Genomic DNA, 24,956 nt, shown 5'->3' with positions numbered 1-24,956 from the left:
AAAACCTTAGATAAGGTTAAAGAAATTTGTCATTGACACTTGCAGTGTACATGGTAAATCTTGAGAGACAGCATTACAGTAGAGAGTTGATTATCTGAATTGGGACCTTGGTAGTTTGGATAATCAAACATACACTTGAACCAGATAAAAACATTTTCTAAATTCTTGTTTTTTTTTCTGCACGCAGGAATACACTTTTCAACTATTCAGCAATTACAGTGGACAATAAAGAATATTTTTCACACACAAGCTACCTACAAGCTCAAAAAACATGCTCAAGTGAATATGTATAATGTTTACGTATTCAGACTTTGTGATTTTTCCTACATGAAAACTTTAGAAGACAGGTTATGATAACTGACGTTTAGATAATCGACTCTCTACTGTATTGGTATTGTTCATTATACAGCTAAATATAATTTTTCATATTTCTGTAAATATATCCACAAACAAGCACTCAGAAAATAAATTTTTGTTGCCATATGAAAGCTTGAGTTTGATTGAACAAAAGTATTGTGACACCATATATCTATGTACAGTTTCCAAGGAAAAAAATATATTTGTGAAATTTTAGAGAAAATTTTGATTTTGATTTTGTTAGCATTGTACTGATTGTAAATAAGTTTGATACATGGCTCCGCTGGATGCCTGAGGGAATCGAGTGCACATATCCTAAGATAAATGTTAGAAAGTTAACAAACAAAGCTTGCAGGATATGTTTAATTCAGAGGTTATGTACAGCCTTGTAACAACAGAAGAAAATAATATCCATGTCTTTTGATCTAATGTAGTCAGGAGGTACTGTCAAACAAAATCCAAAAGTCTTAACTGGTAGAGAGGAATAGCTTTAGTACCTTAAAGACATTTAATAGTATTTGCAAGATACTTTCATTTGGCTTATGCTCTTTTAATTTAATTTTCCAGAAAATGCTAAGGAATCTAAGGATGTGTGTAGGCCGTTTGATATATGACAGTACGCAGTTGCTTGGTGTGTTTGAATTAAGCACTCTTAGATGGGCAGGTTTTATTTAATGTACACAAACCAGAGCCAGTCACTATTTCTTTACCTCCAATAAATCAAACCAGGAAACCTGTCCCACAAGCAGTCTTATTACTTGATAAAGTCACATTGTTATTTCTGTTATTAGATAACTGTGGAGTTGAATTTATACAGGTTGTATACTTATGGTCAGAGAAAAATTATTCTGCATGGCAGGCGTGTAATCTTATAAAAATGTGGTTTTAGACCAAATTCAGGAAAACTCAGTTTGTTTCAATTAGTAATATTAATAATGGAATGTAACAGGGAAATTTGTTGTTACTCTAAAAAAAGATAGGAGTGTATTTTCTGAAATGCACTTATTAAGCTGTAGATGTTTCTTCAAAGGCTGTTAGGTTAGACATTGGCCTGAGAAAACTTACATGATTTAGAAATGAATCTTGATATTAGGGTAAGTTGTTGAATGCTCCTGTAACAAAGGAAAACCCTGTTTAGACAAGGAGCAGAAGCAAGTACTCTGGAGCTTGAAAATAAAGACAAAACCAACCAGCTCTGGTGGCATAGCAGGATAAAGCACTGACTACAGTCCAAGCAACCTGAGTTCAGTTAGAGGCTTGGGCACCTGAAAGAGATGACCAGGGAGGATGGAAATATATGATCACTGCCAGCTGTTTAACCATCCTAGGAGGGAGGGTAGCTTTGGCTCACCATTATGCTACTTGGGTAACACCTAATGGGAGTGACAGATATTGCACAACTGAATCATGAGTCTATGAGAACACACTACCATTGTGTATATGTACATAGCTGAGTGTGTATGCAGAGGTCCAGGTTTTCTTTTAAATGTATATCTGTATCACCTTCTCTCCCATACCAAAGGATATCCATTCATAATAAGTCAATTTAATAGTATGGGAATTTCTCCTCAGAATTTTAAATGCAAGAACAGTTCAATGAAGGCAGTCAAACAATAATTCAAGTTCCATTGGGAAAGGAAGATACAACCAAACCCAAAATGACTGTTGCCTGTCTTGTCTCTTTCCCTGACCTGCTACCCAACAGGCTGCAACTTATAATGCTTATATCTTGTAATCTGGCAGACAGACAAATGGTTTAGCAGTCAGTTCAGCAAGATTATCCAACAGAATTTCTTCAAACGCCACAACTGCAGCCTGTTCTACAAACATCTACTCATCAAGTACAAGAGTTACAAATAATGGATCAACTTTGGGTAAAAAGAAGACAGCACATAGTATACTTTTCATCAAAGGAGCCAAAGGTTTTCAAGCTGGTTTCAAAAAGATAATACTTTAAGACCAGTTCAACATCAATCAAACATGAAAAAATTTGTAAGCATAAAATCTTCCTAGATGGTAACTGAAAAATGTACTTATTTTCAAAGTGCAGAATTCCTGCTTGTCTAGTCTATACGTGGAAGATGCCCATCTTTTACAGTCTAATGAAACTTCTTACAAGAAATAACTTAGTCTAGAAATAAAACAACACCATTTTCAAATAGTCAGCATTGCCATTTGTGCTATCCATAGCCTCTACAGTATTTACCAAATGTTTTGCTTCACTGTTTGTACACCTAAGAAAGCAAATCATTACAGTGTTTGTGTGTCTGAATAACTGTGTGATAGTGACACGGAGAAGGGAACAACTGATTTGGCAGACAGCATGGATAGTTGTGTACTTTGAACCTCTGGAGATAGCAGTATGTGGGGCTAGTTGGTAGAGACAATTGACAGACTTTGCTCAACAATAGATTATAGGAAGATAATTGTTGAGAACTTTGAGGTGCAGGTCTTCTTTTATCCTCTTAAACTGTATGCAAGACTTTATAAGAGGAAAATACAATGGGGACCTAGAAGTCAACTGAATCAGGTCTATGCCCCATTGGAAATGATAAGTCCTGCTGCTTAGTACGTAAAAATGAATTTCTATGGAGAATAGACATAGCAAACTTATCTGTTGGAATTCATTTCCTAACCCATCAAAGATTCGTTGTTTGACAACAGATGCTTCCAACTTTGCATAGAGAACCCACTACAACTACTTAACATCTCATTGCAACTGGTATCAACAAGAAAAATTTCTTCTCATCAATTTAAAAGAACTGCAAGCAGTACTTAGGGATCTGCTGACTTTGTAAGACAATTTCCAGCCAGGACATTTACAGATTAGTGCAGACTATTCTACAGTGGCAGTGCATGAAAACAAAGAGGAACCACATCTTCATATTGTACAAAGAGACATTTTATAACTCATTCTGTAACTTTCGGCAAGTGATGTTCCAGGTTTACAAGATAACACTGTGTCTTGAGTACAGATTGGATCCATGCATCTGAGAGTGTGCATATGTAGTGACTCCAAGAGATAGAAGTGTATTCCAAACACATCAGCTATGAAGTCGAAACATTTTACTTGCTCATTCCACATAGCTCAGTGTACAAGACAGATGCTTTCTCCTTCAAATAGACTCAGTATACCTTCCTTTCCTTTCATTCCTTTCCTGTTATTCAAGAAATGTTAACCAAATTAGTTCTATATATTATAGTCATATATATATATATTAAATGTGGAGTTTAACATTGTAGCAACATAGGTAAATGGTAAGGAGAAATTGTATCTGAACGCTAGTGCAGTCTATTAAATGATAAAATATATTTTCTCCTACAAGATGTATAGTTGATTATACTAAAGGCTAAATAAATCTCTCAGGAGAATAATCTTGGGCAAACAACTTTAATTTATGTAGATGCTGCAAAAACATTTGATAATTTAAACAGATATTATTCATTAAAGCTTCTACAGGACTATAAATATCCACACTGATTAAATTTATATTTGTATGCAAATTGTATGGATTATCAAGTCGTTTTGCAAACTAATACATTTTGTCAAGGGTGCCCTTCAGTTTTATTAGTAATACCAAAAAAAAGATTCCAAGATGGCCGCCGACTAGTCTAGTCCTTACTCTCTGAGCTCCTCACAGCTATTTAACTTTTGTTTTTTTTTTACAACTTTACATCAACCTTTTTCCTCAAATTTTTATACTAAAAGATTTTATAAATCTTTTTCTACGCATTTGGATTATTTTTTCTTCTGGAATTATTATCCTGGGATTTATTTTACCTCAGAACATTCTTGGTCTCTCTGCTGCTGGGACTCCTACTGCTCCAGTCTGTTCCTGGTTCCTGGTATCCTGTTAACTGCATTCCATTTCTGGGCATGGCTACAAAATCTGACTCCATGGAGACTCAGCCTACAAAGGCCAAATATACTTCAATGCTCTCTCCTGAAAAGATTCAGGTTCAAAAAGACTGAAATCATCTAGACAACCTACAGAAACTTTTAATGTAAGTAATAAAGATTTAAATGGCTCAAATTTCCTTTTAGAAGAACTAAAAATAGCATTAAAACCAATCCAAAGTGCTATACAAAACTTTTCAGAACAGTTTGCAGACTTTAGTAAATCTTTAAAGCAAATAAACGATAGTATTGTTACTATTGAAAATAAACTCTTAGCTTTGGAAGTTAAAACAGACTTATTGGAAAGTGACTTTAAATCTAGAGATAAAACTATTTCAGATTTACAAGCTAAAATATTGGATCTGGAAGCCAGGAGTCAAGAAATAACATCATTATTCGTGGTTTACCTGAATCTTATGACAATAAAAACTTGTTATCTGTGACTAAAAATATCTTTGAAACACTGTTAAATTGTGAAGCTTCTTCAAAATCTATAATTGTAGAGAGAGCACACAGAGCACTGCGTACAAAGCAAGATTCTTCCACACCAAGGTTAATTTATACTAAGTTACTAAACTTTCAAGACACTTTCCAGATCCTAGAAACTGCTAAAACAAAGAAACAATTCATATGGAAGTCTCACAAACTATCATTTTCCCAAGATCTTCCTGCACAGATCAAATTAAATAGACAAAAACTGGCCCCCTGTTGTGCTGTCTTGATAAAAGAGGGATTAGATTTCGAATGGCTTATCCTAATACCTTGTCTTTCACAGCTAATGACAAAAGATTTGTATGTTCAGATCCTAAAGATGCAAAAGACATTTTTCTTAAAACATTTAAAAGCTTCCTGACACTGTATCTTAATATTCTACTGTTAAAGAACTACAATAAGGTTTGATTTTTTCATTTCTTTACTCTGACAGTATTTGTGTTACATGATTTGTAATTCTGGTGTGACATAATTATATTAGCTTAAGAACTTGTCATGTAATTTACACATGATAGATTTGGTGTGACAGTGTGCAGTGACAGGATATATGCTTGTTAGATTTGTGTGGATTAATAGAAGCATTTAAATTGCTGTATTTACTTTTTTCTCTTTCTCTCACATATGCTTGCTGTGTAAATAGATAATATGTTAATTTTACTACAAGCTTTTGAGTTACAGCCTTCTGTGTAAGCTAAATGATTTTTGGAGGGAAAAACATTCCATCTCAACATTCTAACAAGAAAATCTTCCCCTCAGAGTTCCAGCTGATGCTCTGCATGAACATGCGCACACTACAGTCTCTCTGAGATGGATGGTGATGTCATCATTTGTGAGGAAAGAAGGACAGTTTCAAATACACAAGTCTGCTTGTTTTCAACAACTATTCAATAGTGCTAACTTTTTAATAGATCTGGCTATTATTTAAAGTGTTTTCTCTTCATAAATGAAGGTTGTTTTTTAAATTTAAACAGTTTCATGTCACATAATATATTCAGTGACTTTTAGTGTGTCTGCATGACTTCAAAGCAAGCTGCTACTTTCATAAAGCAGAGTGAAAATGTTTCTGGAAACAAATGAACAGGTTAGTTTTATATATTAAAATTCTAAAGGATGTGTAAGGAAATGAACATATTTTCCTATTCAGAATATTTTTTCATACAATATTTTATATTATACTGAAGTGTTTAATTTGACAAATGTTACAAAGTATACCTGTTGATATGAAAGTTTCATGTTCTTTCTATTCTCTGCTCTCTTTCTTCTCAGAGACTGGATGTGATATTTATGATTAGTAGTTTATGTTTAAGAAAGCCTTTACTTATTTGAAAGGTTTGAAATAACTATCTTTAAACATGATTAGCTGAATCTACCTGTATATATTTAAGCCCTTAGATTTACTGCATTTAGCTTGCTTGTTTCTGTTTTAATTAGATGTTCAAAATGTTTACTTTAAAAGCCTTGTCTTTTCATGCTGTTTTGCTATGTTACATCTATAGCTTAGAAGAATAGTATAGCTACATAACCTAACAGAGTCATTAGCAAAATATTCAAAAAGTAGATTTAAAATTATATGTATGCACATTGTTGTACATTCAGTCCAATATATATGATGCTGCTTAAGTTACTATTTAATAATATAATTATACTTTATTCATGTATATTAACTAGTGCTAAAAACCTTACAGCTTATAATATTTCATTTTGAATAGTTCCTGTACTACTATTATCTAGTTAATAGATGCATCTCCAGACTGAATTGTTTTTCATTTTGAGATATGGTTGCTTGGTAGTTGTTTTTTGCTTTATTTGAACTATAACTAAATACTCATTCTACAGGTATTAGTGCTTTTATCATACTAATGGTCATGTTGATTAATGAAATTGTCACTAAAGTACTAAAGAAGGTTCATTAGATAGTGCATGACTATTATCTTTAGTTCAGTAATGCTATGCTTATTTACTTATATTATAATGTTACCAGTTGGTTTTGTTATCCTTATATATGTTATCTTACATTTCTTTCAGTTTTAATTGTATTACTTCTTATGATAGAGTGTTCTAGTTAAGCAGAGTGTGATTTATTTATTATTTACTTGTTTCTCTTTCTCTTGAAATACTTGAGGAAATACATTTAATCACTATAAATTTCATTTTAAGGATAGGAGCTTTAGATTAGTATTAGAAGTAGGGATTAAACATGTTGGACGTCTTGAAATTAGTTAATTTTGTATATATTTTCAGTAGTATTACTCGGACTTTATGTTATGTTAGGTTTCCTTTGAGTAATTTGTATTCTAACTTGAGGTTATTATTATCTATAATTACAATTTTTTTTATGTTCTTCTGCTCTTCCTTTATCACAGGGGGATTGGTGGGTAGGCACTAGGGTTAGGATAAAGGTCATTATTATACATTTCATGGTTCTTATAAAACCTTTTTTCTTTTTTTTTTCAACAAATGTTATTTGATGACTTGCTTGAATACTTAAAGACTGTTTTTTCTTTTATTTTTTCTTCTTCTTTTAATATTGTGTTGGATTTGCACCTTGAGTTCACTTTTATAGCATCAATAATGATTATACTTGTAGAATATGCCTGTTGACATAATTTTAGATTCTTGGAATGTTAGAGGCATTCAAGATAAAGCGAAAAAGTCACTATTATTTCATATGATCTTTAAATCACAGGCTAACATTTGTTTTATTCAAGAGACCCATATTTCACGTATTGATTGGAATAAAGAGTTAAAAAAAAATGGATCAAAAAGATTATAGCTTCAGGTGACTCATCTAACTCCAGAGGTGTAGCTATAATCATTAAACAAAATTTCATTGGGAATATTATTGATAAGAAATTTGATGATGAGGGGAGGTGGTGCTTATTTACCGCTTCTATTGCTGGTTTGGACAAACCCTTATTAATTTTAAATCTATATGGCCCATGTAATTCACAACATTTGTTCATTTTAAAAATTTACAATATTCTTGCATCCTATAAGGATCATCATATTATAGTGGGTGGTGACTGGAATGCAGTTATAAACCCTGTAATTGATCGTTCCCGCTCCACTGTCACCTATAATCTTCAATCTACTCTGCCTATGAAAGCTTTGATGACAGAATATGATATAATAGATCCCTCCGCACTGTTAAAAGTATAAACAAGAATGATATATATACTTATTATTCTAAGTGCTATCATTCGTGGTCCAGATTAGACTTCTTTCTAATTTCAGATTATATTTCAAAATATATTGTGGACTTTACTACAGAACCCAGATTCTTTTCGGATCACTCAAGAATTTCACTAAAATTGAACATAAAACCCAATATCAAAAATAAAACTATGTTTAATAAGTGGACCTTAAATAATAACTTATTGTCAAATGAAGATATTTGCAAACAAACTTCAGAAATCCTAAATGAAATGGTGAATAGTCTTGAATCATCAGACATTCCTTATGACATACAATGGGCTGCATGTAAAGCAAGATTAAGAGGTTTATTTATTAGTAAAGCTGCTTTTTCAAAAACAATACTTTAAGAAAGAGGAATTCTTAAAATCAAGAATTTCTTCGTTGAAAAATCATCTTAGTCTGAACTATGATGCTACTTTAGAAAAACAAATTTTTGATTGTCAGAAGGATTTAATTCTGCTTCACCAAAATAACCTCTCCTTAGCTAAACAAAAGCTACTTGCTTCATATTCAGAGTGGGCCCAGGTTCCATCTAAATTGTTAGCGAGAATTATTAAAGTTAACTTCAGAAATCCAAATATTACATCTTTATCTTATAATAACAGATTATATAATACTGATGAAGAGATTATTCAACTTTTCACCTCTCTTTACACTGAGTTATATTCAGGTTCTTCTAATTCTGTTAAAGATAATCACTCAAAATTCTTTTTAGACTCTTTGCAGTTCCCTAAACTTAATGATAATCAGCAAAAACTACTTTCTACCCCTATATCGGTACAAGAAATCTCGGATTCAATAGATAATCTTAAATTGGGTAAATCTCCGGGACCTGATGGTTTTACTCCAGAATTTTTCAAAACTTTCAAATTGGTAGTTCTTCCTTTCTATTTAAAGTTTACAATCACATAAGAGTTAATGATATCTCAGATATTCATTGGAACACATCCAAAACCATTCTAATTCTAAAAAAATAATAAAGATAAATCTGACCCAGTAAATTATAGACCCATTTCTTTAATTAACATGGATATTAAGATTCTGTCATCTATTCTGGCTAACAGATTGAAATGGATTTTACCCTCAATTATCTCGTCAGATCAATCAGGTTTTATGTCTCAGAGACATGCTTGGGATAATACTCTATCTTTAGAGACTATACTTCATCTCATTAAGAAAAATCCAAACCCTATATATGCTTTGATTATAGATGCATCAAATGCCTTTGACAGAGTATGTTGGAACTTTCTATTTCAAACTATGTTATGTTTTAATATTCCCTTATTCTTTATAAATTTTTAAAAGTTTTATACAAGAATATGTTTACTAGACTATACATTAATGGTCAATTTTCTGCTCCGATAAAGATCACTAAAGGAACAAGACAGGGTTGTCCATTGTCCCCTTTTCTTTTCAACATTTATTTAGAACCTTTGCTATTGTTTATTACTCAAATTACTTTTCATAACATCCCTAGAATTCTTAATACTAATATTCATTTCTCTGCTTTTGCGGATGATTTAGTAATCTACTTCCAAACTCCATTATCTGATTACAGAAAAATAATGAATTCTATTGTTTATTTCTCTTTGGTTTCCAACTATCTTTTAAATTCTACAAAAACTCATATTTTTCCCTTAAATCATTTAGCACACAAATCTTTTTTGTTTCCAGACGATCATTTTCAGTTTACTTATAATATAAAATATTTAGGAATCAATTTAGAACACAATAATAGATCTTCCTTTCAAAATAATATTAATAAATTATGGAACTCTATATTGTCTGATATGGACAGATGGAAGCATCTAAACCTTTCATTTCTTTCAAGGGTGGCCATTATTAAAATGAATATTCTGCCTAAATTTCTTTACCAATCCTCATCATCTGATCAGATAATTTCAAAAAATTTTTTTGAGTCTGTAAATAAAGCTTTGGCAAAATTTATATGGTTCCCTAAATCTGTTAGAATTTCCTATTCTAGATTGGCATTTTTGAAGGACAAGGGAGGTTTGGGTTTACCTAATCTTTATCTCTATTATTTGATTGTCTCATCCAATAAACTTCTTACTATCTCTAAATTCAATAACACTTCTTATCCAAATCACTCTTTATGGATAAAATTATGGTATAATTATGTCATTTCTAATAATTTAAATCCTGAAGCTATTCCCTTTATCTCTCTGGATAGTTTATTTATTAAAAATATATCTACAGTATTTAAACAAAAGATTAGAGATTTCCAAACCTTACTCAAAATGTGTAAACTAGAAAAGATCTCGCACCATGTTCAGCCAATTCATCTAAACCCAAATATATTATTGGACAATAAACTTTTGAACTTAACAAACTATCCTTTAATTAAAAATCTAAAAGTAGGAGATGTTTTGAAATATCTTGAATTGCCTTTATCTGACTGGCGTAAGTTATTGAAAGTAAACTGGAATTACTCACCAATTCTTACACAACTAAGAGCAATAATTGAAAACAAATTTGTATGTCTGGTCCCCATAGACTCACAATTGAAAAACCTTAACACGATTATCAAAATACTTTCATCATCTGATAAAATGCTCTCAAACTCATATAAATTAATTAATTCTTTAATGATGGACCACAACTGTCTTTTATCTAATGTTTGGTCGAATTATAATTCCCAATTGTCAGAATCTCAGAAAGTCCTGGCTATTAGACACACTAAGGAATTTATCCCTTTTAAAAAATTAGCATACACACAATTAATGATTAATAATGATGCCTACTTTACCCCAATCAAATTAAACAAATTTAACCCAAATAAGTCCCCTTCGTGTTCATGCTGTTCTCATCCCCAAGCAGACCTCCTTCATATTCTATGGTATTGTCATTTTTCTCACAGATTGTGGACATCTTTGAAAGTCAGACTGCAGAAAATGGGATATCAAAAATCCACGTTGACGTGGGAATTTGCTATTCTACATATTCCATTGATCCATCTTTCAAAAGTTGATATTCATGTTATCATTTTTATTTGCTCATTACTAAAACTTTATATAATACAAAATTGGATTGATTGTTCTAAATTAAAATGGGTTACTTTCCAGAAAATGGCTTTTAAATTTATTGATGCTCAAAGATACTTAGGTGGGAGTCCAAAAAAAAAGCTATTAGAAAGGTTGTGTTAGAAAAGGTTCTAAACATATTAAATAGTTAATGTTAAATTTTTTTTTTTTTTTTTTTTTTTCTCTCTCAGGTTGCCTAACTTGTATATAGTGTACATATGGTGTATGTTTTATTTCTAAATAATTTATCAAAATCTCAGGAAGGTTGTTATCACTAGATGAATTGTTATATGTTCATTTATGCCTTCTTGTTATGTATAATATTTTAATTGTCTTGCTATTCATATAATTAATAAAAAATTTTTTGAGAAAAAAAAGTAATACCAAAAAAAACATACTACAATTAATTACTTGAATGAGCAGTATTAAAGGTGTTTAAACTGCTAGACAAAATATTAAACATATGAAATATGTGAACATTTTACTTATTTTATCATAACAATTTCAACAAGTAAGTATGTAAATTGGTATCACCTGATAAAAGCATTTAATTAGTTATCAGATTAGTTGCAATTGAGATTTTGTATTTTTACCAGATGATGAAACATTGCAGAAACATAAAAGACTCGTCCTTAAAGTTTTTCAGCATAAAGGGGTGGGAGGGTAGCCTAATGGTTAAGGTGTTTGCCTTACAAACACAAAGTACAGGGTTTGAATCTCACAGGGGATAACTGGCTAGGCTTAAAATGGCTCGCAAGGGCAGTTAGCTTAGTACTAACCTATGAACCTATAATTATAATGAATTAATTTCATAATCTAAATGAAATAAATGGGAAGGGTTATAAAGAAAGCATTTTCAGAACAGTGAATAGTATGATTAAGTGTCTGTATCATTAATGATCTGAATATCTCTAAAATGTTAACTGTATCCAAGTTTATTTTTTTATTTTCAAAATCTCCACAAACAGTTTAATTTCTCCTCCACTCTCTTGAAGGACAGTCAAATTACCTAGTGTTGATAGTCTTTTTTATACAGTTATTATTATTTTTATTTAGTTAATTATTTTTGCATTGAGAGAGAACATCAAGCATACCTTGCTGCATTTTATTTTAAGAAAAATGAAATGTGTTAGGTATTATAAGCTTACCTTGTAGTCATTGTTGCTGACTGGCAGTTCATGTCTGACTTATTAGTGCATAAACTCACTAAAAATCTTTTGGATATTGATCAAATGCATGCAGGCCGTCCACCATTCTACCTTTAAGACCAATAGTGTCTACTATGGAGTTGAAGACTGAACCCCAGCAAAATTTATTGATCATAAATGCAAAAGCTGTGTTGGAAGCAAAGATGCATATTTTGAAGGATTTGTGGCACATTTTAAAATTATTAAATGGCCTTCCCTATGATGAGAACATTTTGCTCATCAGAGTAGATGTTGTCGATCTTTTCTCAATAATACCCCACGGCACTGGTGTTGAATGGTTTTGTGAATTTTTATCGGATGTTTCTGAACTGTCAAAATACAATGTTTGTACTGTTACTTCCCTCTTGGAGTTGACTCTAACTAACAACTTCATCCAATTTGAGGGGGAATTTTTACATCAAATTTCTGGGGTGGCGATGGGCACAGCATGCTCTCCTGCATATGCTAACATAGTATAGTAGTAACATAGTACTAGCTAAGTGAGAAGACAACCATGTGTTTACCCATGATTTTTTATCAAAAGTACATGGATATTTTAGAATTTTGGATGATATTCTCATCCTTTGGGAGTGGACTGTTGACCAGTGATTGGAAATCATTACCAGGTGGGAATTTTGTAGCAATTTTTTTAAGGTTTACATACACCATAGGCATAGATAAGATAAACTACCTTGATGTCAAGGCTTGTTTTTGTTCAATTTGACAGTTTACAGGAAAGACACATTCTCTAACTCATATTTGCATTTCAAAGTTGCCAACCAGTCCACCAGAAAAAAATCAATAGTGAAAGGGACAGATGGTGAGAGTGTCTAGACATATAACCGAAAATGGCATATTTATTAATGAGATTCATCATCTCATTTGTATGCTTGTGGTTAGAGGTTATCCTATTTATTTGTTTACTCAGGTTAAAGATGAGGTGTTAAATTTATGAAGTGATTGTTTTGCTATGATTTTAAAAGGTAGACCACGGGGTCACCCTACTGTGGATGACAACCCCTTGGGTAGAAATGCTAGCGCATCTTCTAGATTGTCATTTCCCATTTTTTGATAGCCTTTAGCACTGACGTTATAAAATACATCAATGCGGTTAGAATCAATTTGGAAATAATTTTTTCACCGGAGTTAAAAGAGTTTTTAGAACCAACCACAATGATAGTATATAGCAAGTGCAAAAATATAAAATCATTGGTCAAGAAAGATGTTGGCAGTTGGAAAACTGAATATACCAAGGGTATTATGTGCAACTGTGGGACCTGCAATATATGTAGGTTGCGTAAATAGGCATGCCTTCGTTGAAGGTTGAGCGTCGAGCTGGCACCTCGGCGTTTCGTAAAAAATTCTACTGCCAATCATTAGCAGACAGGAGTTCCGCTGTGGCAACCCCTTACCGGGAAAAGCCGAAAGACAAACAACAACAACAACATACAAGAGGCACCTTACATTTCAGTATTTAATTTTGAAAGAACTATTGCTTGTGCAGGGAAATGTAATTGCAATACATTACATGTGGTATACCTTGGTTTATGTACTTCATGCAATTGTTGTTATGTGGGGAAAACAACAGGAAACTTAGAAAGAGGGTTCATGAACACCTTTATGATATTAAGAAAGATAAGGCCACTAATGCTCTCTTCAGACATGCTAATTTGTGCCCTAATTTTAAAAAGTTTATATTTTTGTAATTGACTGAGTTATTATGGAACCATTTAAGGGTGACTTGGATTTATTACTTGAATATAAGGAATAATTTTGGCAATTGAGACTTAATGCCTCGGTGCCACCTGATATTAATGGCACATTATCTTTGGCTTCTCTGTTAAAGAAAGGAGCCTTGTGACTTTGATTTTTTATTTAGTTATATATTTATTATTTTTTATTCTGTGATTAACATTTTAACACTACTTTTCAAAATATGTTTTTTAACATTACATTTAACAGTGTATTTTTCTATTTAACACTGTACTACTGTTTACTTTTTTAGCATGTAATTTTAGCTTGGGTTTTAACTATGATTTAGTGAAGCCTGCATCTTTAAACTATACCTGATTTATCAAGTAATTTGCAATATCATTGGTATGTTCATACTATTTAAATTTATTTGTTCCTGGTGGTCTGTTATCTTTGATGAAGTCTTTTTACTTTGTTATAAGATGAAAGCTCTCAGTCAAGTCTTTGTACTTTTATTATTTTTAAATTTATTATCTTGTTGGTTTGATTAAAGAGTATGTGTTGGTTGGACGGCCTGTCCCTTTCTGATATTGATCAAATGGAGGCTTGGTTGGAAACTGAAGTCATTCTTTTAATTGACCTCAAAAATAAGACATAACAAAGATTATGGACAGCCAGAGATAGATGTGGGAACCTAAGTTTTCACAGGAATAATACAGATCTGTCACAGAGGTCCATGATTTGAAATGTTATATTTGTTATGGCTATTATCTTCTTTAGAACAGAAAACTCTAATATACACACACACACATACACACACATATATATATATATATATATATATATATATATATATATATATATATATAAATATAAATATATATATGGGATCCGGACACATGCTCGACTAGCATATGTCTGAATCACAAAACATTGAACACACATACACGAAAGCACTTAACATCGACAAGCGCTTCCGTGTCTGTGTGTCTGTTTCGTAGATCAAACTATAGTGCAGGTAAGGGAAAATTCCCTTTTCCTTACTGTAGTGCAGTCTCGGAGTGAGAATAATAAAGTAGAGGGGTGTGAGGGGTGCAGGGGGAAAACCCCCTGCAGAAACGTAGATTTATTTATTTTTTTGAACTACACATACACGAAAGCGCTTTTTGATGTTAAGCGCTTTTGTGTATGTGTGTTCGATGTTTTGTGATTCGGACATATGCTAGTCAAGCATGTGTCCTAGACCCATATATATAGATATATATATATATATATATATATATATATATATATATATATATATATATTTATACATGTATACATATGTATATATATATATATATATATATATATATATATATATATATATATATATATATATATATATATACGTGCACATGCACACACATATATATGTGCTACCAATACATGTAACCCCATGTTAACTGCTGAAGGAGGTAATTCTAGATGCATTGCTGGTGCACTCTTGGCTAACATCAAAGAATAAATATATACTGATTTCATGAACATTAATTATGCCCTGACTTACAAATGGGGTCCATTCACATCAACGTATGTGAAAAACCTAAACATTTGTTGAAATTAAACTCTGTGTGTGCATGCGACCATGTGTGTGTGTGTGTGTGTGTGTGTGTGTGTGTGTGTGTGTGTGTGTGTGCGCACTACCATATATACTATGCAGTACTTTTCATTGATTTATAATTTAAACAATTAGTGAAAAAGCAAAATTTACTGATATTTTTTCAATGACATCTGTAGCATGATCTCTGAGTTGATATACATAACTTTGCAGGGGATAAAGGGGTACAGACCCACATGGGGGTGTAGGGGTGTTTGCCCTCATGCATAAAGCATTGCGATTTACTGTATTTTTGAGCCTTTGACGCCATTTTTATTTTCTGACAATTAAAATTCAATCAGTGTTGGATCTACATTTTCATTTTCAATGGAAGGTTATGCTTTATATATATATATATATATATATATATATATATATATATATATATATATATATAGATATACAAAGGTCTACTTTTACTCACCAAAATTACACTTGTTCGAATTCCAAACTCCACTTCAGCGAACTTCCATTCAACCGAAAACATGGACTACTGAACTCCTTTCCCTAGGAAACGAACCACTTGTCCACTAGGGAAAAAACTGAATGGAAAGAAATTAAACCCACCCAAGTGGGGGCTTCAACCCCACACCCCCTCTAACTAAATATACCAACTCCAAGATCGCACTATACTGAGAAAAAGCAGAAAGTTCACCCTGGTGGACAAGTGGTTCATTTCCCGGGGAACGAAGTTCTGTACTCCATGCTTTCGATAGAATGGAAGTTTGCTGAAGTAGAGTCGGCTGTTTGAGATTTGAAGAACTGTTATTTCAGTGAGTAGAAGTAGACCCACACACACACACATACACACACACACACACACACACACACACACACACACACACACACACACACACACATATATATATATATATATATATATATATATATATATATATATATATATATATGGATTCCTATTACAAGAACGAAAATTCACAACTTCGAACTTGTAATAGGAAGCCTCACTTATGCGAAAGTTCACTTTAACGAAAGTGAACTTCCGCGAAAGTGCACTTCACCGAAAGTACCGCAGCACAGTGGAGGACATCAAAAAACAAGCTATGTCCTTCACTATGGTGCAGTACTCACGGACCTTAGGGTTAGGGTATGGTTTAGGGTAAGGGGATAATTAGTAAAGCTATCCCCTTACCCTAACCCATGCCCTAACCCTAAGGTTCATGACTATTGCACCATAGTGGAGGACATTGCTATATCCTTCACTGTGCTGCAGTCATCATGGACCTTAGGGTTAGGGCACGGGTCATGGTAAGGGGATAGCCCTACAGGTATCCCCTTACCATGACCCATGCCCTAACCCTAAGGTCTGTGAGTACTGCACGGAAGTTCAGTACAATGCCCATTCGTTGTACTGAACTTCGTGTAAGTGCACTTTTGATTAAGTGCACTTTTGCTGCAGTGTGTATTCTGTACACTATTTCAAAGTAGTGAATCTTCGATATAGTGTATGGAATCCATATATATATATATATGTATATATATATATATATATATATATATATATATATATATATATATATATATATATATATATATATATATATATATATATATATACATATATATATATATATATATATATATATATATATATATATATATATATATGTATATATGTATGTATATATATATATATATAATTTCTGTGTGTATATATAGATATATATTTGTACACACACACAAACACATGCATGAGAAGGTACAAAAATAATCAACATCTAGGCCATTAATATACTTAATGCGACACAATCATTTTTTCTATAAGGAATAGATGCATTCAGATGAAGACATTACACAGAGATTACTTTTCACCTTTGTGGGTTGTTCAGAATGTTCCCTATAGTGTCTCATTCTTGCTGCAATGCTTGTGTTCTGTTAATACAGAATGTTGATTGCCTGAACACTCCGGTAACCATTTGAAATGTCGGGGCCTGCTAGGAGTGAGTCCTAAAATGCAGAGACTGAATGGCAGAAAGAACGGCTTACAAATACTAAGTCCAAGATGCCATTTCTCAGACTATTACATTTTCCTTGAGGTATGGCAATCTCAGAGTTGGTGTGTGTGTGTATATATAAGTTCAGGGGGCTTGCCCCCCACATGGGTGGTGCAGTGGGGGCTTGCCCCCCCTGCAAAAAGAAGTTTAAAGGAGAAGAATGATTTTCGAAACTCACTTCTTTGTTGTCTGTCTTTTTTTCGGCTTGGCAGACATTCAGCATTTCGAGTACCAATATTTCAATAGGAAACCCAACAAATCCTGTTGATAACATTTCTGCTTAAAACAGTAATTTATAAAGATCCCTATTTGTTGAAATCAGTGCATGATTTATGATTTTGCTACTTATGACAAACATATTCAAATAAACCATATAGAGACTGAAACTGAAGAACACTAGAAATACTTAGGCTTTACAACTGACAATAAAATCTCATTTGGCGAACGTCTGAAAAACATAGTAAAAGACATAAATAGGAAGCCTGAAACTCATTATGGAATCATGTAAACAGTTATCTCCATCTACAGGAATCACTAGAGCTGCCACACTTCTTATGCAAAAACTCTTCTATGGATTTAATATGATTGAAAAGTTAAATAAAATATCCACCAGAAGTTAGAACCAACATATTATAAGATAGTAAAATTCACTGTACAACCTACAATCTTCAACTAGAAACTTGCCAGTAAACAAGTATATAAAAATCAGTGTTTAGCCTTCAACTCATTGTTGCAGGTGTAAAGATGTTATAGGGCTCTTATATCCACCAGCAAATGTTATTATAAGTCATGAAAATGATACTACAATTGCAGGCAGAGCCCCTAGCTTCTGTCTTGCAAGGGACTGGAACTTACTTAATTTTGGATAATCAATAATCCTGCCACCTTGAAAAGACTTTGCAAATCTTACCACATTGCCGTATTAATTTGCCAAAAATGTGATCTGATCTAACTAAAGAAGTCTATTGTGTTGCTGTTTTTATTTCTTGTTATATAATAATAATATATTCTTACCATTTATGAACAGTATCTTTCACATGTTTGCCTTCTCTATTTGTCTCAACCATTATTTTCCATACCACTTCACGCACAAGGATTCTTCCTGTGTTTCCTCTCGATACAGTTTTCTTATTTTTCCATATAATCATCATGTAATATATATATATATATATATATATCATTTTTTTCAGTTTACCCTCACCATCCTCATACATACTGTCTCCCTTGAACTCACATTTCTCGGTGATGCGGTACCTCTCCGCATCTTCTTCTAGTACCTTTTCATATATCTGCTGTTATTGTGCACCTCACCTTGGACATTTATCTTAACTCATTCTTGTTTCCTTCATTTCATTTTAATAGATTTCCTGTATCTTGTATATCATGCCAACCTGTTAATAATTCCACCTCACCTTAAGCCCTCCTTGTATTCTTTGCTGCTTCTTTCATTTCCAGTTAATGTATATTTTACTACTTTTTCTTTTCTCTGCCTGTTTTATTGCATCTCCTATAACGTCATTGAGCATAGTAATTACAAAACTGTCTGCATTTTATCCTTGTTGCATTCTTTATGTTTTATTTATTCAGTAAACTATTGTCAAAACAAATATGCACCTTACACTTTTATTTTGCCACTTGCTGTTATTATATACAGGTGTGTATATACGGTATTTACTGTAAGATACATTATATTCAATGTGCAATACTGAATAACTTTTTCACCTTTTATAATTTATCTATTGTATTATATACTGTATACAACACAGAATCCTTTTGCTTTGATTTTACATTGTAGGTTAATGTATTTCTCAAGTTTATATCTTTATATTGCTTTATTTTTCCCTGGGTCTCTGAAAATGGGCTTTGCCATGCAGGGTTAGCCCTGTCAGCAAAAAGTAAATACATAAAAAATAAATAAATACAAATTCTGTTGAACAATACTAGTGTCTCAAGCGGTGGTTTGTATTTCAGATGAGGAAGAAATTGCATTTGCACCAACATATCGGTTTGAGAGGAACACTAGAGAGAGGTACGCCTACACCAAACAGAAAGCTACTGGGGTGAGTATTGCTGCACAACATCTTTAGCTACCTGCTGCTGCAAGGCTGGGAGATGCTGACTCAGGTAGTCTCCCAAACATAACAGTTAGTCAGGAGTCGTTGATAATAAGACTGTTTTATTTTCATTCTTGTTTACAGATGAAATACAATTTGCCATCATGGTGTGACAGAGTTCTGTGGAAGTCTTATCCGGAGAGCCACGTTCACTGTCAGTCCTATGGTAAGTCTGCACTAAAAAACATAAAGTTTTATTTAAAAAGAATGCATATCTCACATAAGGGATTACCTTGGAGAAATTTCACTTAACTGTATTGAAGCAGGGTATAAATAAGAAGCAAAGATATCCCAAAATGTAATTCTTAATAACAAGATAAAGAAAAGTGCTTAACAAGAGTTGTCTGTAGGGAATATGCCAGTTTGTTTGATGTTCATGAGCATGCATGATGTATTCTGGCCAATCTGTTTAGGGATCTGGTTATAACTTGTGAGCACAGCATCAAACCAGGGCCTATAACTATAAAAGAATGTTCTCCATTTCCAAACTCAGATTGATACTCTTAAGGAACTATTATGGCAACACCATACAAAAATAACAAATATAGAGACTTCCCTAAATGACATTGAAGGGAGACTTAAAGAGGAAGAATTCCAAAATGAATTTCTGCTTAAACAGAATACATAGCTGCTTAACAAAATAGATGACTTAGAAAACAGAGAGAGGAGAAACAACATAAGGATCTTTGGTCTGCCTGAAAACATTAAGGTGAAGACATTATTTCATTCTTAACAACCTGGATTCCTGAATTTTTAGACTTAAAAGAGGGACTTTCATTTGGAATTTAAAGGGTGCATAGAGAACTGAGAAAACCCGCTTCTAACTCAACAAATACTCCACCTACATCCATAGTTATAAAATTTCTTCCATTTATGGACAAGGAACTAATATTAAAATCTGCTTGGAGAAAATCACCCTTAAAATACAATCAAAGCCTGATAAGGTTTGACAATGATTATTCTTCTAGAATACTAGCACAAAGGAAAAAAGTCTGGCCAATAATAAAACTGTTGAAACAAAACAACATTAAAGCACAGCTGGCCTTTCCAGCCAAGATAAAAATACTTTTTGCCAATGAGATGAGAACCTTTAAGGACTTAGAAGAAGCTACTATATTAATCAAAAACAACAACATAGTGTCTATCCCAGAAGAAATGGAATGGATGGCCCCTACTCTTAAAAGAATAAAAGAAACAAATCCTTGGACTGATTATTTAAAAAAAAAACAAAAAAAAAAAATGATTCCAAGATAGCTGTCCCAAAAAAATAACTCTTACAACTACATCTCTCAAAGTATCAACTGATTATGGTGCATCACTTGTCATCTGTTTTTATTTATTTTTTTAAAAAGAGGGTTTCTTAAACAACTGAGAAACAGTAATGATTTATTCAGAATGTTCAGAGTCCAATAATTCTTCACAAAGGTAGGTCAAGATGGGTTACTATTTACATTATACATAAGCCAAACAAAGCAGCATATAATACAAACATAGAAGTTTTTATTCCCCTACTTGAACTCAATGAATACTTATCTTGTTCATTTTTCATTGATTTTATTTATAATAATTTAAGTAATTAATTAACTAATACAACAAGGTACCATTCATCAGAGTTCAGACTCAAATGTAACAAATTAACATCATGTATAATAGCAGTAACAGCAGAGTGTTTTGAAAAAAAATGCTGTCATGGAGACTAATGCCTTCTTCAGTTAAAGTATGATTTAGAAATGCCATGTATATCCTGGTTAAATAATAGTAGCAAGCTCTTAGTATAAATGTCATCATTATTCCGTCTAAATATAGTTAATATCAATTACAGCAGGTATCACAGCTATGAGTGCTGTTTGATCAGTCCTGATAAGGTGTGATTGGATGCAGCTGTGTCTGGCAGCTAGTACAAATGTCATTATTATTCTGTCTAAACATAGTTAATATCAATTATGGGAGGTATCATAGCTTCGAGTGCTGTTTGATCAATCCTGATATGGTGTGCGTGGATACAGCCATGTCTGGCAGCTAGTACAAATGCCATTATTATTCTGTCTGAACATAGTTACTATCAATTATGGCAGGTATCATAGCTTCGAGTGCTGTTTGATTACGCCTGACATGGTGTGTGTGATACAGCTGTGTCTGGCAGCTGTTGTATGTTACCGTTTTCATCTCCGGGAAGCTGTGGGTTGCGGCTTGTGATCGAGGTTTACTGATTCTTGTGTGTTAGGAAGAGACATTTTGTGTTTTAGCCTGGATCCAGGGGAAGGGGGTGGGATAAAACTGTGATTTGGGATATTTTGGAAGAGAATAGTTTGTTTATACATCTGCTGAGTGAGAGGTGGGAAGGCTGGAAGAATGTGTTATCCCTTGTTATGGCGGCTTGTTGGGAAGTTTTTTTTTTTCTCTGTTTGCTCTCCGTTCTTTTCCTGGCTGCTGCCTTGCTGAAAGGGATGGAATTTAGGCTTGAAGTTGCAATGAAATTAAGATTTGTTTCAGCTGTATCGCGAGCCTCTGGTATGTAGTACACAGACACACTAACAGAAACAGACACTCCCAGGTTGCTATGGTAATGGAGACAAAGTGACAAAGTAACGATAATGCTTAACAGCTCTGAGGAGCCCCCAAGATGATTTTCAGCAATGACGTTTTTGGTTTAAAAAAAAAATATATATATATATATATATATATATATATATATATATATGTATGTATATATATATATATATATATATATATATATATATATATATATACACACATATATATACACACATATATATATATATATATATATATATATATATATATATATATATATATAATAAAAAGGCTGTTTTAAACCACATGTACACATATTGATGGTCTCCCAACACTTCGTTTAGCTCATTAAGTTGATTCTTGATAAAAAAAAAAAAATAGCAAGTGCTAGTTTATATTTAAAATGTATTTTGGTCCAAACACATTAAGGACTTACATAAGAGTGGAAGTCTGAGTTATTGTGAAAGACTAAGAGCATTTGATCTTGTGCAGTGCCCTTTGCAGTGGTCTTGGAAGTGAGCTTGATCGGACGTGTTGGGCATATGGGGATAGCTGATTCTAGGGATGTTTTGGGTTGCTGGGAAGTGCTGGAGAGTCATCAGATTTCCTTCACGGAAATATCTGTGGGAATGGAAGGTGTGTTGAGTGGTTCACTGGCAGAGTGGCCACTGCATGGAACAGGCTGGTAAAATGGAACAGGACAAATATTGGTTTGGATATTTTAAGAACAGCCTGGAAACACACCACATGAACTAGTGAATGGTATTCTGGCAAAACCGGATGGGCATTGTTGCCTATGCTTGAAGTACTGATATGTGTGTAAGTAAGGATGGAAATATACTTACAACAAATAACAAACTAGAAGGGTCTCATAATTTAAAGTCTATGGACTGTATAAACATGCTTGGAAGGAGCTAATTATAAGAATAAGCATTACAGCTTGTGGTCTCTCAAATAACTAAGCAACAGCCAAAAAAAAAAAACAAAAAACAAAACACACACACACACAGTTATATAATGTATGAATGTTAAGTTGTCTATCTCGCCTTCATTCTTGCTGGATGGGTTTGGAGCCGACCTCGGCTCCGACTCGGCCACTCTAAAAGCTCGAGAGTTGGTTCCACCGGCTCGAGGCTCCCCTTATATCCCACAATGCTAGGCGTGAGTTATCCCAGATCTCGTTTGCCGCTACAGCGATCGAGGTGTGTTTTCTACCGGCTCCAGGTTAGTGAAAGTTAGACTAGTTTAAATTCTTTAGACTTAGGCTAGCTTAGTGTATTTTTCTTTCCCCATAGTGTAGTGGACTTATTATCCCTTCTACCTTTTATTCAGCCCCCTTTTTTTCCAAAGAACTTATAGTTCTTTTCCTAAGGCCTTCGGGCCCTTCCTCCCTATCCTTAGGGTGTGTATGTGTTTGATTAGGGAGTTTTATTTTAACTTACCTTTAGTTTAAATAATTCCCTTTGAACCCTATCAGTGTAATCTGTGTGTGTGTGTTTTCTGTGTGATTACACTTCGGTTCCTTGAATATGTCCAAGGATACAAAGGTCTCAGGCTTCAAGAAGTGTGACTCGTGCTGTCAGAAAATGTCTCTGACAGACGGTCACACTTCTTGTGTGTATTGCCTGGGACCTTTACACCTGCAGGACTCTTGTGCTGTATGCCATGGCTTCAGCCCTAGAGTCCTGCAGGAGAGAAAAAATAAACTCATTTTGAGGGGTTTAATCAAGCCTGAAGGTTCCCTTTCTGTGTCATCGGGGAAACCTTCTAAGGCTTCTAAGACCTCGGCTCCAGCTTCAGAGTCGAGGCCTAAAGCTTCGAAGCCTACTGCTTCATCGGCTCCGGTTGGAGCCGATGAGTCTTTGACTGCAGTATCCGTGGTTTCCTCGGCTCCGGCCGGAGCCGAGGCATTAGAGATTCCTGGGTCGGCTCCGATCAGACCATCAGAGCCGACATCTAGAAAGAGATCGAGGTCACCGTCCCTTGGCTCCGTTCATTCGGCTCCAGCGTCTCCCCTGCTGTCTGAACGGAGCCATAGATCTCACTCCTCCAGGTCATCGAGGCTCTCAGATCACGACCTCCAGAGGGTAGTGAGTAGACTTTTGAAGTCCAAGGCATTGGCCCAAATGCTCCAGAGTCCGACTCATCAGTCGATGCCTCAACTTGTTCCAATAAATATTCCTCCTCCGACTCCTTTGAGCTCGGAGCCGGGGCGTCTCGGGACCGAGACTGTGGTAGCATCGGAGCCGATACATTTGTCTTCGGCTCCGTCGTCGGCTCCGATTTCTTCTTTTGAAGAATCTCGGCGCCGGGCTTCCCTCGTCGGTTCCGAGGGGGTGAGTGGCATCGGACCCTTGTCCAACCCCGCTCTCCCTCTCGGTGCTTCGGCGCTGGTGAGTTCGGCTCCGACATCGGCCTCGGAGCCATCTCTGTCGGTGCCGAGAGAGGTTCTCAGCTTCTCGGAGCGGGGACCTCTGGCTCTGCCGGACAGGGGTGCATTCGAGGTCATGCGGAGTGTGTTGGAACCTTGTTTGACTCCACAGTCGGCTCCGTCCGCCCCTCCCTCTTCGGTGCCTTTGGTTATGTCGACTCACTCCCTCATCCCAGACCGCAGAGAGCAAGCTCCTCAAGAATCCCCTGTGGGGATCTCATCCTCTTCCGAGGCCTCTCCTGAATTGGCAGGGGAGCCCCCTAGGAAGAGAAAGTGTAAGAGGAAGCACATAGACTCACCTGAGTCTGTCACCTCTGACACAGATTTAGAGGATTCGAGGGTTCCCACGTTCCCCTTCTG

The 24,956-nt window shown here is 34.2% G+C and overlaps 1 protein-coding gene across 2 annotated transcripts in view; it reads left to right on the top strand.

The window, feature by feature from the left end:
* INPP5D (inositol polyphosphate-5-phosphatase D) overlaps window positions 1-24,956 on the top strand; it is a 1,064,128-nt gene that overhangs the window by 731,568 nt on the left and 307,604 nt on the right. For both annotated transcript variants that reach the window (XM_044070586.1, XM_044070585.1), the window contains exons 17-18: window positions 19,488-19,576; window positions 19,715-19,796. In XM_044070586.1, coding sequence (XP_043926521.1) covers window positions 19,488-19,576; window positions 19,715-19,796 — 171 coding nt within the window. The remainder of the gene's footprint in view (window positions 1-19,487; window positions 19,577-19,714; window positions 19,797-24,956) is intronic.

The sequence above is a fragment of the Protopterus annectens genome, chromosome 4.part1 (genome assembly GCF_019279795.1).
Source record: "Protopterus annectens isolate FY-2018-M chromosome 4.part1, PAN1.0, whole genome shotgun sequence".
NCBI lineage: Eukaryota > Metazoa > Chordata > Ceratodontiformes > Protopteridae > Protopterus > Protopterus annectens.
The sequence above is the reverse complement of the archived record's forward strand: the minus strand, read 5'-3'. Positions and strand labels throughout refer to the sequence as shown.